Here is a 14,606-nt window from a genome sequence, read left to right on the forward strand (position 1 = left end):
GAGAGAGAGAGAGAGAGAGAGAGAGAGAGAGAGAGAGAGAGAGAGAGAGAAGGAGTGCGGTATATTGCGGTTGTCTCATGTGTGCATGTGGATGCCAAAAGTGAATCTTGGGTATCATTTCTAGGGATATTGCCCACCTTGTTTTAAAATCATTAAATGTATGTATTCATCAGTGTGTGTGTGTGTGTGTGTGTGTGTGTGTGTGTGTGTGTACATTTCTGCATGTGAGTGGCGTTGGGGATGAGGCAAATGCTTACCATAATATGCATAAAGAAATAAAAGGACAACTCTTTATAGTTATTCCTCTCCTCATCTTTACATGGGTCTGGAGGATGAAACTTAGGTCACCAGGCTTGTACACCTAGCACCTTTCCGTGCTGAGCCATGTCGCTGGCCCCATCTTTGCTTTAGTGACAGTACCTCTCACTAGCTTGGAAGTTGTTAAGCAGGCTGGGCTGGCTGGCCAGAAGTAAGGCTTGGTTTTTCTTCTCAGCACTCAGATTTGAAGTGTTTGCTATCATGCCCAACTTTTGGAGGGGGTATTCTGAGGGTTAACCCCAGGTCCTTATGCTTACTCAGCAAGCATTTTACCAATAGAACTATCTTCCCAGCCACAAAATTTAGCTTTTAAAGACCACATATACCCAGAGACATCCCTCACCACAAGTTACGTGTTCATAGGGGAACCTGTTCACCTGCTGACAGTGCCACCCCTGGGGGACCAACAGTTCATTTCCTCAGTTGATATGCATGATTGAAGAGTTTCAAAAACAAAAACTTCCTGTACTGGTTTATTCCCTCAAGTATAACCAAACATCCATTTGCTTGTCTAGATCAATTAGACTCTGAATCAAAGTACACAGAGCCCTTAGCTTGTGCTGTAGGCAGTTCAAACCTACACTTAAAGACAATGGCAGGAACACAGGCACTGCTATTATCACATACAGTGCTTTTGGATTCTGCATCTCCTCCCAGCATGCCCTAGTGAATAACATCACCCTGTGTATTCAAAGGATGCCACTGGAGGCTGTAAGGTCCTGGGAGGGCAGGCCACAGCAGGGACTGAATTTCCCACCTCACAGTAGGACCAGAATCTGTGTAGAACTGGACAACTGTCTAGACCTGGAACTCTGATGGGTAGTCATGTTTAGGGGATTGTATTTGTTTTGAGAGGCTCACTCACTCAGAAATCACACGCAGTTTCTCTCCTCTCCGGAATATTGGGGGGCTGATGTCAGGAGATGGGTAGTCAGTCAGCACAGCCAGGAAGTCGCTTTCAAGTCCTAGGAAGCAAAGAGGAGGGTTTTCACTGACCAGGAGCAGGAGGCAATTGGGAATAAAGAGAGACAAAGCTGTTGGGGTCGGGGTTGCCTCTGAAAGAGTGGTTCTCACCTGTGGGCCTTGACCCCTTGGGGAGTTACATATCAGATATCCTGCATGTCAGATATTTACATTATGATTCATAACAATATCAAAATTACAGTTATGAAGAAAGTAGTTTTGTGGGCGTGGGTCCCCACAGCATGAGGAACTGTATTAAAGGGCTGCAGCTTTAGGAAGGATGAGAGTCACTGCCCTGGAACCTCCTAGCTTGTGTCTGAGAAACTCTTCTCCCAGTTGTCCAGTGTCCCAGGCCTCTTCCCCAGGAAGATAGTCTTCAGACAGGCCTTGTGGCCACAGAACTTGCTTCTACCACAACCCTACCTTGGTCCCAGTGTTCCCATCTGAAAAAAAGGGGGGGAGGGGGCCCCGAGATCTAAAAACTAGAGTCACACCATCTGGCTTTATTTCAGGGTCTGCCCTGTTTCTACAAGACTCAGCATCTTAAAAATGGGATGACAGATAAAAGAATCTTACCCCAGAAGGCTATGAAAAGACTCACTCTTAGAGGGATTTGCATGGTACTCCTACACCTTGAAGTGCTACTGACAGTTAATGAGTTAATGATGTGGCCAGTGTGTAAACTTGTGTGACTATGTCTCCCCACCCATGCACAGACAAGCAATTCCACTTCAACTAGGTGAGCCACAATAGTTGGATAGATGGAGGAAGGGAGGGAGGGAGGGAGGGAGGGAGAGAGAGAGAGAGAGAGAGAGAGAGAAGGAGAGGGACTACTTGAAAAGAAGGTATCCAACATGAAGAGTAAAAAAGTGAATCTGATCAAAACACGCCATACACATGTATAATTGTAATTTAAAAAATTCTTAGTACTATTTCTTTAGGTGCCCTCCTTAGGCCCTGTATGTCCCACATCTGTGGCACTTGGATGAAACTGTCAGGCTAATCAATTTTGAGGATTCTCCAGGGTTCCCCGGGCTCTGTGTTTAGAAATACAAAACAACAACCACACACACACACACACACACACACACACACACACACACACACACACACCTTTCTTCCTTGGAGTGGCTGAGCACTGTGTCCTACCTCTAATCAGCAGGGGTTTTAGTGGGGTTGTGACTGTGCATAAGATGTGAGTACTTTCTGTTGTAGGTATGTTAAAGTTTAAATCCCGTAGGTGGACATCTGAGACTCTACATGACCTACATTCTGTCTCCCCCTAATATGAGCTCATGTATGTATGTATGAGATTTTAATGACATTTGCACAGGGAAGTGTGCTCTTCAGTTCATGTGAGCCCAGTGAGCTACAAAAATGCAATGATAAGATGCAGATCTCCTTCCTGATGCCTAGCAACATTTGCTCCCATCCTTAGTGATTTTCCATAACCCATATGTGTTGATGCAGATTAGTATTGGAGTACGTTTGAGGGAAACAACACACTTACAAAGCAGCAAAGATAGTTACTACTGTACCGGTTGGCTGGGCATCAGAACCCTTTCTTCTGGGTTACATCTTATACTTACTCATCTAATGACTCCTCATTGAGGCCCAACCCTGAGCCCAGCAGCAGTGAGTAAGCCCACCTCTTCCTCCTTTACAGAAGGTTACATTCTACGTCCTATGAGCATCAGAGCCATTGCTTAAGCCCTGGCTTCAGAAAGTTCAGTAGAACCCTGGTACTCAGCTGTGCAGGCTGGGTCCCTAGTGAGCCTCTTTCTGTGATGTTGGGACCTGTACTGATAACTCCAGCTCTGACCTCTCACAGTCTAAAAGTCCTACAGGCCAACTTTTAAATCTTTTGTGCAGTCTGAGATGAGAGAGGAGAGAGAGAGAGAGAGAGAGAGAGAGAGAGAGAGAGAGAGACAGAGAGACAGAGAGACAGAGAGACAGAGAGACAGAGACAGAGAGAGAGAGAGAGAGAGACAGAGACAGAGAATGTGAGACTGATTGAGTAATCTGAGCAGAGCCTCCAGGAGTCAGCTAAGTGCCTATTGGTGAATGAAGCAGAAATCAGTTATCACAGTGGAATGGCACATGCAAATGTGTTGTCCATTTTGGGAAACTGAGTCATGGGCAATAAATGATGTAAACGTTTACAAGAGGAAACCAAAAGTAAATGTCCTAATGAGTCATTGGAAGGAATAGGGGTTCCCAAGAAACAGCTGGGTCAGAACAGAGAGGTTAGCTCCGTGAGCCTGCTGGCCTGAGCCTGTGGCTGAGTGATTCTAACACTGCCCTAACAAAAATTTTCAAAAAAAGGCTCTTCTCTTTGTGGCCCAGATACCACCCCACAAATTAGAAGCAGCACTCTAGTTGGATTAGGGTGGAAGAAAGAAGTTCTGAGTCCTGATAAGGGTAGAGCCAGCCTCTGGGACAGGAAACTTAAGCAATCTTGGAGGTTACCTATAAGTAAAAGTACCAGTGCAGAGTGAGGTACAGAACAACAGAGAAGGTCAGGCCATCAGTGAGCCCAAGATAAATCTTCCCTGAAAGTCTACCCAGCTGCTGGGGTACCATTCAAGAGTCTGAGTGCCAGAGGGTAGGTCGACTTTCATGCCCACCCCCACCAAGAACTTCCTATTCTGTAACCATGATGGGCAGGGGAAACTCCTGATATAGAAATACATGTTTCCTGGCCTGATGTACCCAACTATGAAACAGCTGCTTACTCCCTCAGCTCCCTCAGCTGAGAGTGACAGGTCTTTCCCAGACCTAGGAGCCTCGGCAGGTGCTGTCCCTCTGCCTGGTCACACTGGCTCTCTCCTCACTACTGCCACCCTCAGCAACTCCATCCTCTGGAAGAGACTCTGTGCTCTGCTAGCCTTTACTTGAAGTTTTCCTTTGAAGCAGTGTCTGAAAGTTGCCCTGGCACATCCATATGACTGTCAGATCATGCCCTTACCTTGCTGTAAGCCCTTAGAAAACTGAGCACGGGGGTATTCAGTGTCAGGCAGCCCTGGGCACAGCCTGGAGCTTGCCAGACACTCTAGGCATATGTGTGGAAAACAAAATGGAGTTGACTCTATGTTAGGGTCCTCTGTGCTGTCCCCAGAGAATTCCAGGCAGAGAAAAACTGATTGGTGTATCCCCATATGAAAAACTGTTAAAATGACTCCTAAAATACAATATGTATGACAAAAATAGACCCTTTAGTTAGAGCCTCTGCTCACCATGGTGTTCGTGGCTTGATGTGGTCACATTGTACACTCAAGTTTAAAACTGTGAAACATTACAAAGCCACCGTTTACAGTGTAAAAAACAAAAGGAAACAGAAATAAAGAAAACACAAAAGCCCATTGTGCATGCAGGCATTCCAGGAAAAAAAGAGGGATTCTGGGGGTTACAGATTCACAGAGGCAGAGGCAGTTACTCATGGAGTTGTTTTTAACAGCCATGTTTTCAGAGTTATGACAGTGAACTCTTACCAGGACAGCCTTGTACTTGGTTTTCTGCCTAAGGGTTTCAGGAACATTAAATATGTTCATTCTCCTTATCACCAGAGACAGAACACCGAAGGACAAACCAATAGAAGACACAGAGCCTGGCTTAAACCTCCAGGAACATCAGTGTGGCCATTGTGAGCAAATTTGGCTTCAGGGTCCCCACTGTCTTCCTTGAACTCTGATCTCTACAGGGAAATAAATGTCTGAGGTGGGATTACAGGTTTTCTTCTCAGAGACAACTTCAAGCCTTCTCAGAGCCATGGGTTTATAGAAAATTGCATGTCTGGTTTTTTATTTATTTAAAAAGGAACTATACTTTCTGACAAACTGTGTGGCAGACATTTTGACAGCCGTTTAAGGTACCTGTTTAGGCAGACTTATACATGTAGCATGTAATGTGGAAGCAAAATGAGAGGATGGTACAAACCCATTAGGACTTTACCTCGTAGACAAAGTAGAATTTCATTCCTTTTTCAGAAATCTAAACATTTAGATACTGCCAGTCAATGAACGAGGCAGGAAAGGGGCTAAGGAAGGAGGGGCATGGTCAGTAATGAGATTCACAGAATGCATCTGTGCTGGTCACAAGGAACTCAGGGCATTTGAAATCAGCTGGGCTGACCCACACACCACCACTTTAGAGATCTGTGATTTGAAGCAAGGCTTCTTTTAACTAACTAGAGCTTGGCTCATCCCATATTAAAACAGGACATATCAAAATCTGCCTTGTGGTGGATTATGTGGCCTTCATGACTCGAGGGATCATTCCCACAGAGGATAAGCACACTCTTTCACAATCAAGACCAGCTCCAGCTGGACCATCTCAGTGTTACCCACACAAAAGAGAGGCAGTGTGAGGCGTTCTTACTACCTTTGGCCCATCTAAATACAAACTCCACTTGGTAAGAGGAGAAATGGAAAATCCAAATATTTGCTGATACCTGGGGAATGAGTAGGGGTGGAGAACTGAATATACAAATGTATCATGTAGGGACAGGAACCCAGACAGAGCTGGGCCACATGTAACCTAGCTCAAAGAGCAGGCTTTTGTGGCCTGTTTATTCTTCAGCATGCCACAACCAATTCATTTCTAAAGCTAGCACCTGCTCAGTAGCCCAATTGGTGGCTGTAGCAGAAACTGTACCCACCCCTTCTTTCTCATATTCCCCCCAGCCCTGTAGTTCACCCATTATTTGGGGGATAGAATAAGCAAAGCTGGAGAGTTGATGGCATGTCCACAGAACAGCATGAGACTACAGGCCTATGGTCACTTCATTTAGCTCTTTCTGCACCTGTGTCTAGGCTCTCCTCAATCAACAGTCCATCCCCCACAGATAAAGACCAGATAGATCCAAGTGAGCATTCAGAGCTCATGCAGGCAACACCTGTGGCTAGTGGGTGCAGGGCTAAATGGCTGCATTATTTCAACTTCTGCTTTCATCCTGTTTTGACTCATATCCAAACACATTGCCTTCTGAAAGGTCACCATTAGGCCTGGCTTTCAGTAAGTTTGTCAGTAAGCAAAGCAGCATGCATGAGCATAGCCAACCAGATGGAGCTGCAGCAGACTGGCTTGGAGGAAGGCCTACCAAGTTCTGCTGATGCATGCAAGCCAGGTCTGTGGGTCCTATCATCTACAGGTATGGATTTTGATAGGATTTGTATTTTATAATCTTTAAGGATAAAGTGAATCAAGTCAAATCTCCTTCCACTTAAAGCCACCCCACGCTCCAGGAATGGGTTAGTGATATAGAAATGAGGACCTAAGCCAAGATCTGACTGGTACTTCATTTATGAGTTCTTGCAGTGGCCCAAGAGTTTTTGTGTCATTGAATCTGTTAACTCCTGGCATATCCTCTCTCTGAGCACAATCTACCCTGGGATAGTTTTTGTTTTTTTAAAAGACGGTAGGACTCTGAACACTACACTCAGTTAATCTGCTTGTTTCTCCTCACACATCCCTGATGAGCTGGAGGGCATTAGGCATGGCCTATGACATGGCCTCAGTTTCTTCCACTGCAAATTGAAGAGTGTGATAGTGATAATGTGGTTGGACTATTATAAAAATCAGGAGCTGCTTTGAAGGAATTTTCACGTGAGATACTATTCTTATGTGATATGCATATGTATATCCAATGGTTCACATCATCTGCATAAAGCTCTTAGTGCCATGTGTGGCATGCTTCAGGCACCAAGTCACACTACAATGATTACTGTCATAAAAATGTGAACCGAGGAGACACCATGATGACCTGGCCAGTCAGCTCGTGATTGTGTTAGATATGAAAGCGGAACTAGCACTGGCCTGGGATCTGCTAGCTTTAGGGGCTTAAGACCTCCCAGGGCCTGGTTGGAAATACAGCTTGTTGATATCCACCTTCCACCTGCCAGCACAGTTCTGCTGGGTCTTCAGATTTACTTGTTTCCGTCCTCTCCTTACCTTGTGTAGCGCTGTTTTTCAAGGGCATCGACCCTGTAAGTGCGTGTTGACTGGGTGTGATTTGTATGCAGGCACAGTGGGATGGGTTCTGAGCACAGCTGGTTTGCATGGTCAGTTCTGACATGAGGTGTCACTGTAAGTCACAGTAATGCCGAGGGAAGAAACCAATCAACAGGAGTGGGGGAGGGGACTATTACAGCACAGTAACTAGGTTGTCTTTATTGGGTGGAAATGTGTTTCCCCAACATCCTGGGAGGCCCCCGGTTTTAATTAATTCTGTGCTGTATGCATGTGGCCCTCCCTGAGGAGGTGTCTGAAGTTTGTGTGGACTGGGAAATTCACTACTTGCAATTCTGTGAGAAAGTTCCCGGGGTTGCCAGTTCCACTGCATTCACACTTGAGGGAAGCTCACATTTGAGGGGTGGCTATGTAGATACAATCTACTGAGGTAACAGACCTCAAGTGGATCTCAAAGTGTTCCCACCCTACACCCAGGTCACTGCTCTTTGCTCTTACTATGGTGGCAAAAAATGAAGGTTAAGTCCCTTAGGAAAGCCATAGAAGACTGGGGTACTTCCACAAGGTCACATGGTTTCTAAAGGATACGACATGGGGGTCTTTTTCCTCTGAAATATACACTATTCCCAACAAATTGACTACCTCTTTATGACATTAGTTCCTAGGAATCACACTGATGATGAACATAAATGCCCAGGCATTCACTGTTCTGGCATGCTGAAGGAGGAGCTCCTAAAGGCCAAGAGATTTCTTTTGTCTTGAGATGTATAGGGCAGAACCTCCTGCCCTGAGGTTTTTGTCACCTAGGCCATCAGAGGAAGCCTCAGCAATTGAGGCAATGCTTGCTGGGAGTCAATTAGAAGAGCAGTAACCTGGCATGTCGCCCTCACTCTAATAGGTATGTGAAGAAAGATGAAGTAGGATCAGGCCTGACAACAGAGGAAGCTTTCAGGGTGGGGCAGTTGTGCGACTATCTGGAGTATACCCTGGTGCAGGCCTGAGGAATTTTTCTAAACCAGCAGTCAGAGGGGAGACCCCTCAACCTTCTTTTCAGATGCAACCTCTTGCCCACATAATGGAAAAAGAAAAAAAAATTTACTTTATGTCAATTAGCATTTTAAAAGTAAAAGCAAATGGGCAAGTCTTTGGAGGTTTGTTTTCATTAGACTTGCTCAAGCATAAAGGCCCCTCTGCCCAGGACTGTATTCCTAAAATTCAGAGAGGAGAGATGGGAAAGAAGGGAGGGAGGGAGAGGTGGAGGGAGAAAGGAGGAGAGAGAAAGGAATGAAGGAAGGAAGGAAGGAAAGCTGGAAGCCTATGTTTTTCATGTAGGAAAACTACAGTGTACACAGATAGACAAACCTGAAGTCATGAGCTGAGGAGCGCTGACTGCCCTCTGCCTCCTCTCAGAGGCCTTGCTCTCAGTTTATGAGCTCTTTCAAGAACATATGCACACAGGACTTGAGAATTTAAGCTTAACAGTAGCTCAAAACCTGTATGCACTCTGTCAAAGGAGCCTATCAGTCTCAGAGTTCCCTCTAAAAATGACAACACTTTCACACGGCCAAGTATCTAACCCGTCCAAACGTTCATTATTAACTATCTGAAGCACAAAGTGAGGGACAGATACAATGCCACACAGGTACCCACTGCCCAGTTTTAACAAGAGCTACCATCCACAGTGGCACAGACTTCTCTGTGGGCTATTGCAGGACTGAGTTAAATATCTCTCTAGAGAAATCAGACTTACCCTCACTGCTGGATAATGGCCTCTCCGAAGGTGGAGATGTGGATTTCATGCTGTTCCCCATCTCTTTCTCTCCTTGAGCCGTGGAAGGTACTCGAAGCCTGTAGTACGAGAGACACACGTACAGAGTGAAGTGCACCCAGAGCTCCCTGAGTGGAGAGTGACCTAGTTCAGAGCGCATGGTGCATCATTTCTCAGGCAGCCTGCTTCTTAAAAGGGGGCTGTTTTTTATGTTAAGATGCAGTTCATGAGTGTTGGTGACAGAGGCACAGCGCAAATTCTTTTATCAAGGGGATGACAGACAAAAACCACAGAGAAGGAAGTTGCTAGCAAATGCTGTTGGTGGCAAAAGTTTCCATTCCTCCACACCATTGCTGAGAAGAGAAGGGGGTGCTGGAGAAGTTGAGTAGTATCTTAGGTGGCCCAAAGAAGCTGTGCTCACAGCCTCTAATCAACAGCTCTCATGGCCCAGGAATTCAGGACACACCAGGAACTATGCTTTCCAGGCTGCCAAACACATGCACCTCTACTCTAGCCCTGATGATTGCAAACCCCTGCATCCTTAAGAAAACAAAGCCAAAATAGGAAATGGCTGGTCCCATGACACGTACAGGTAAAGGAGAGGCTATCTCACTTGCCTCATGGTGGGCTGCCTCTCCAAGAGCCAAACACAGACTACTGTGCTGTAGCTCTCCCTCATGAACTGATATCCCCTGACAGGCTGTTGCTCTCTTCTTGCCTGCTAAGGGGAGGGGATTGAACAGCTTTGGGGTAGTTGCCACAAAGATGAGTTAAAGCAGGTAAAACACAGTGTATAGCCTGGCTGGACATTATCATGTTGACAAACATTCAAATCCAGGGACTTTGGACTAGTGTTTTGTAAAGAAAAGAAATTCTTACAGACACTATGTCTTCCAGGATGATGGAAGCACAGAGAACATGGCCATAAATATGAACAGAGGTTTTCCCATTCCCAGGAACAAGTTGAAGAAACTGACCAATCTCTAGGCTGACCAGAAACACATACTCCAAACAGAAACATTCTACCTGTTCTGAGTGTACAAGATCACATGAGTTTGAGACTCTGGCTTCAGATCACATTTCTATACTCTGTGTGTGAAGCCAGTCTGTAATCATGGGGCAAGCTCCTCAAATGCCCCTCATATGCTGAAAATATCATAAGTCAAAATTGTATTTTATACCAAACCTAGACCATAAAAGTTCAGCAACACAGCACCCTGTACAGTATGAGGTATTTCTCCTTGTGACCAGGTAGATTATGGGAACCTTAGCTCTATTCTGGTATACATCATTAAAAGAGATGACTGAACCACAGATATGAGCCTGGGGAAAATCAGAATTCAAAATTCAGAGGTCAACCTCTACTGAGTACGTACGGCTTTTGTGCCACTGTTAAGATTAGTATTTCCTACGTGCACACATTCTGAAAAGAACCATGCTCTGAATGCAAGGAGGTAGAGGGGGTCTGCTCTACATCCTAATTTTCAAGAAGGGGAAACAGGAGTTGGAATTCCTCATCTATTAGGAAGAAAGGAGAATGATGGCATCCAATGGCAAGAAGTCAGCCTCGAGACCATATATACCCCCCCAAATGGTCCCAACAGTTTGTATTTATATATATTTGTACATTTACATATATGATTATTCACTTCTATTTTACTTGCTAATTGAAATAAGGGATATATGTGATTTTGTTGCACCTATATTTCTCCTACTTGGAAAAGAATGTATATGCCACATAACAAAGTGAAAACAGTGAAATTTCCAAGATTTTACAATGTCATAAAGTTTCCTTCTCTTTGGGAAAAAAAAAGAGTTCTCAATGTTTACATGGATAGTGAGTGTATGACTGTACTCAAAAAAAAAAAACCAAGTTTTTAAATACAGAATAGCTAATGATGTAACCTCTCCCCTGCCAGCACAGGGCACACCAAACCCACACCTGACCCTGAGCCAAGGGCTTGAGAAAAGCAGGACATACTGACCAGAGTCGGTACATGCACCTGGAATTCAAACTTTTCCCATTTTCCTCTCATTTCTGCTCAAGTGTTTGCAAGTTGTTTAAGGAACTATTTTACTAAAATTCAGAGAGAGAGGGAAACAGGGAAGAAGGGAGGAAGAGAGAGATGGAGGGAGAAAGGAGAAGAGGAGGGAGGGATGAAGGAAAGGAGGAAGGAAGGAGAGTTGGAAGCGTGCATTTTTCACATAGGAAAACTACAGTGCAGACAGAGACAAACCCACAATCATGAGCTGAGGAGCACAAGGTAAACCGCCTGACCCCAGGCCTAGGGCTTAGCTCTTACCTCACTTCCCCGATTCGGATGTGTTATCCTCTCCTGCCTTCTGACAAAAGGGCTGAAGATCCCCCTTGAACCACCACCAGCTTCGTGTCACCTCCACAGCCCCATAGCATTGCACCACTTCACAGAGCCTCCAGGAAGGAGTTAAGTCACCACTTGCAAGCTTTTATTTGAGAAGACTGACAAGACCCAGAAGCAGGAAAGCTGGGGCCTCCCTGAGGAAATAACCGAACAATTTGATTTAATCCGTGACAGTTTTCTATAGTGGCTAGAGGTGGAGAGAGGTACAAGAGACTAATTGCTTCTAGGAACAATAAGAAAAGGGCAGAACAGAGCTGAGTTAATTAACACTGGCTCTGCCCATCTCTGCTTTCCTTCCCCACTTTCTCTGTGGAATGCTTCGTCCTCCAGGTCCAGATGGAAGGACTGCAGTGGCTAGTCACCTCCCTCTAGTCTTGACATGAAAGCTATTTTCTGTGTGCCCTTTAGCCTCAGTTTCCACTTCTGAAAACTGAGATGAATAGGAGAGTAACTATCTCCAGAGAGAGAGCCTTGTCACCCACTTCATTCTAGCAAATGTGGCTCTTGGAAGATTATTAATAAGAGAAAAGAGCCATCATCATTTTTACGAAATCCCACTGGAAGGAGTACAAATTCTGTCCTTATATTCTTTGGAAGGGAGCGAAGGTAGGTGGCACATGCCAAGCTACCTTCTCAGCAGCATCTCTGAGAGAAAACACTTCCTTTTTTCTCCTAAAAGGGGTGGTCAGGGGCTGACCCAACTTCCTTGGGTTCCCATGTAGAAACTTTCTTGACTTCAGACAGCATGCTTTCTGCTGTGTCCATGCTATCCTCTAGATGGCATTGGACAGTGCGTGTCTACCCACTGTTTGAGTGGTTTAGAGGGGAAATATCCCAGGCCTTTGGTGAAGCTGCCATAGGGGAAGGATCTATGTATCTAGCAGTCCTCTGCAGGTCTTTTGCCTGCTCAGCTTCAGCCCCTTCTACTGTGGTTCTCCATCAGTGCAAGGGATCTGACAGCTCTCAAGCCTTCAACTCTGATGGTTTACCACAATAGAACTATGTGTTTCCTACATGGCACACTTACCACCCATGTCTGTCTGTGGATAGAGAGGTCATCTGTGTCCTTTTCAGAACATCAAAGAGAAAGAACATCAAGAACTTTAACCAGGAGCAAGGTGAGATTACACCCTGGAAGTCACACAAGGAGGAGCCTTGGACACAGCAGGCATAAATGTAAAACTAAGAACCCGACCTGCCCTGTGGAGTAAGCTATCCCTTCTACAACATGACAGCTATAAATTCACTCCTGTGGCCATCTGCTAAGGTTTGGGAGCCAGAGGCCACTAGTCAGGAGCCTCAGTGTCCACTCAATATGTCACCTCTAACCACGACAATGACACATGAAACAGCCACCAAGCAGATTAGTTTTGCTCTGTTCTGCACAGGGCTAAGTACTGCAATATCTATGCCTGACTGCTCACATCGTCTATGCTTGCCACATTCTCTGAGGCTTCAAGACTAGACAGAGGTAATGCAGAAGCCAAAGCAGGTCTACTGGCTCCAAAGCCCATACTCTTTCTACCTCTGGGGACTGGCCTAGCCTCCTAGTCTTCTCAGTCTGGGAAAACAACAGCAAAGGAATTCCTCAGTCATGCAGCCAAATCATAAACATTGAGGGAACCATTTATTCATACAAGGGACACAAAGTCCAAGGGGTCTGTTGGATATAGCACCACCATGATGAGAATCCTAGGCCTGGAAATCCACTGTGTGGAGGAGAAAGGACAGAAGACAGATCAGTGAAGGCTTAATGCTACCTCAGGTTAGGGAGGAGATATGAAAATAATTCCAGACTTGCCAGCACTCAGAACTGCAGCACCATAGGTCAGAACAGAACAGAAAATGGTAGCCATCCTAATGGTATATGTGGTCTTGCAACATAGCCCAAACTGGCTTAGAACATTTGATCCTTTGTCTGAGCCTCTGGAGTACTGGGATTATGGGCATTTATCATAGTGATCAACTTCATTAAAATGAAACTAGACTGTGCATACACTGAGTATAGCAACATGGCATGTGAAACTCTCTCAGGAGTCTCCAAGAGCTCTCTCTGGGTGCTAGTGATATCACAGGCAGATGCATAAGTTTCTGTTATACACATCTGTGGAGTCTTCACACTTGCCTTATGTGCATGAATTTGTTTTGTGCTTCAAAGTTGGTCCAGACTCAGAGAGCCCCACAGGAGGGTCTGTAGAGCAGGGTACCACTAGTTTAGGTCCCCACTTGCTGGCTATTTGTCCTCAGGCCACTTCTTCCTCCTCTTCTGGGCCTCCACATTCTATTCTTTTCTCCCAATTTAAAATACAAAAGTATGTTCCACAACGTTGTTTGGGAAATAAATGGCTATGCATAGGTAAAGGAGGAACTGATTGATAATTGGTAGCCAAAAATGTGCCAATGGCAGGTCTTTTGGTGTGCCAGAGTCATTAATTCACTGTGCTAGCTGGGCAAATCACTTGCCCTTTCTGGGCCACATTGCCTCATCTGTCCCACCTCCACCCCCAAGGCATGACTGCTCTGTCTGACACTTGTTCAGTGATTCCTGGTGGTCTGACAATTTGCCTCAGGGAAAATAAGAGTTGTCACTGGGGCCTAGTGCCAGGCTCCTCTGAGAACCTGGCAGCCTTTTCTGGGGCACCCCACCACATCCTGGCCTCAATTGTCAGGTATCTATCCCCAAATGAGTATAGCAAGACTACCAGGGCAGCCCGCCTTGTGACCCCTCATTCCTTGTCCACTTCTCAGTCCTGCTGTCCATTTGTTTCCTGCACACAGAAAAAGGGCTGGGCCAATGCATTTGTCTACTAGGGAACCAAGTAAGGTTAAAACCTACACAGCCGTGGTGGTACCTTGGGATCTAGCCATTGTGTGCCTAACTCACAGCCAGAGTATAAAATATCTGCTGGGAGAATGACTTGGGGTCCTTCCGGACATGTCAACCCATATCTCATGGGCTGCAGGAGGCCACTGACAGCTATGAAAGTAGTTAAAACTTACTTAAAGTATAACCCTTTATTCTTGATTGTAGTATGGTTTTTGAGCATGATAATGGGCATTGCTTTACACATTGCTTTACAATGTGTGAAGTATTGAACATGCTTAGTCCAATATGGTTCAAACCTATTGTTTTGAACATGTTATGTTGAAGGAAGTTTTCCCAGGAGTTTAGTTTCCAAAGAAGATCAAGGCAAGTTGCTTTTGACTTC

The 14,606-nt window shown here is 45.3% G+C and overlaps 2 protein-coding genes across 5 annotated transcripts in view; one reads left to right on the plus strand and one right to left on the minus strand.

Moving 5' to 3' along the window:
- Positions 1 to 14,606, plus strand: part of Tg (thyroglobulin) — a 180,530-nt gene that overhangs the window by 120,541 nt on the left and 45,383 nt on the right. The window lies entirely within an intron of this gene.
- Positions 1 to 14,606, minus strand: part of Sla (Src like adaptor) — a 33,276-nt gene that overhangs the window by 12,977 nt on the left and 5,693 nt on the right. Inside the window, exons 1-3 of one of the 3 annotated variants that reach the window (XM_029548225.1) lie at positions 11,320 to 11,499; positions 8,999 to 9,096; positions 1,184 to 1,283 (exon numbers count right to left, since the gene is read on the minus strand). In XM_029548225.1, the coding sequence (XP_029404085.1) occupies positions 1,184 to 1,283; positions 8,999 to 9,059 (161 nt within the window). In that variant the 5' untranslated portion in view covers positions 9,060 to 9,096; positions 11,320 to 11,499. Of the gene's footprint in view, positions 1 to 1,183; positions 1,284 to 8,998; positions 9,177 to 11,319; positions 11,500 to 14,606 lie in introns of those variants that run through there. The other 2 variants (XM_021216476.2, XM_029548224.1) reach the window with 2 other exon arrangements.

The sequence above is a fragment of the Mus pahari genome, chromosome 17 (genome assembly GCF_900095145.1).
Source record: "Mus pahari chromosome 17, PAHARI_EIJ_v1.1, whole genome shotgun sequence".
Classification (NCBI taxonomy): domain Eukaryota; kingdom Metazoa; phylum Chordata; class Mammalia; order Rodentia; family Muridae; genus Mus; species Mus pahari.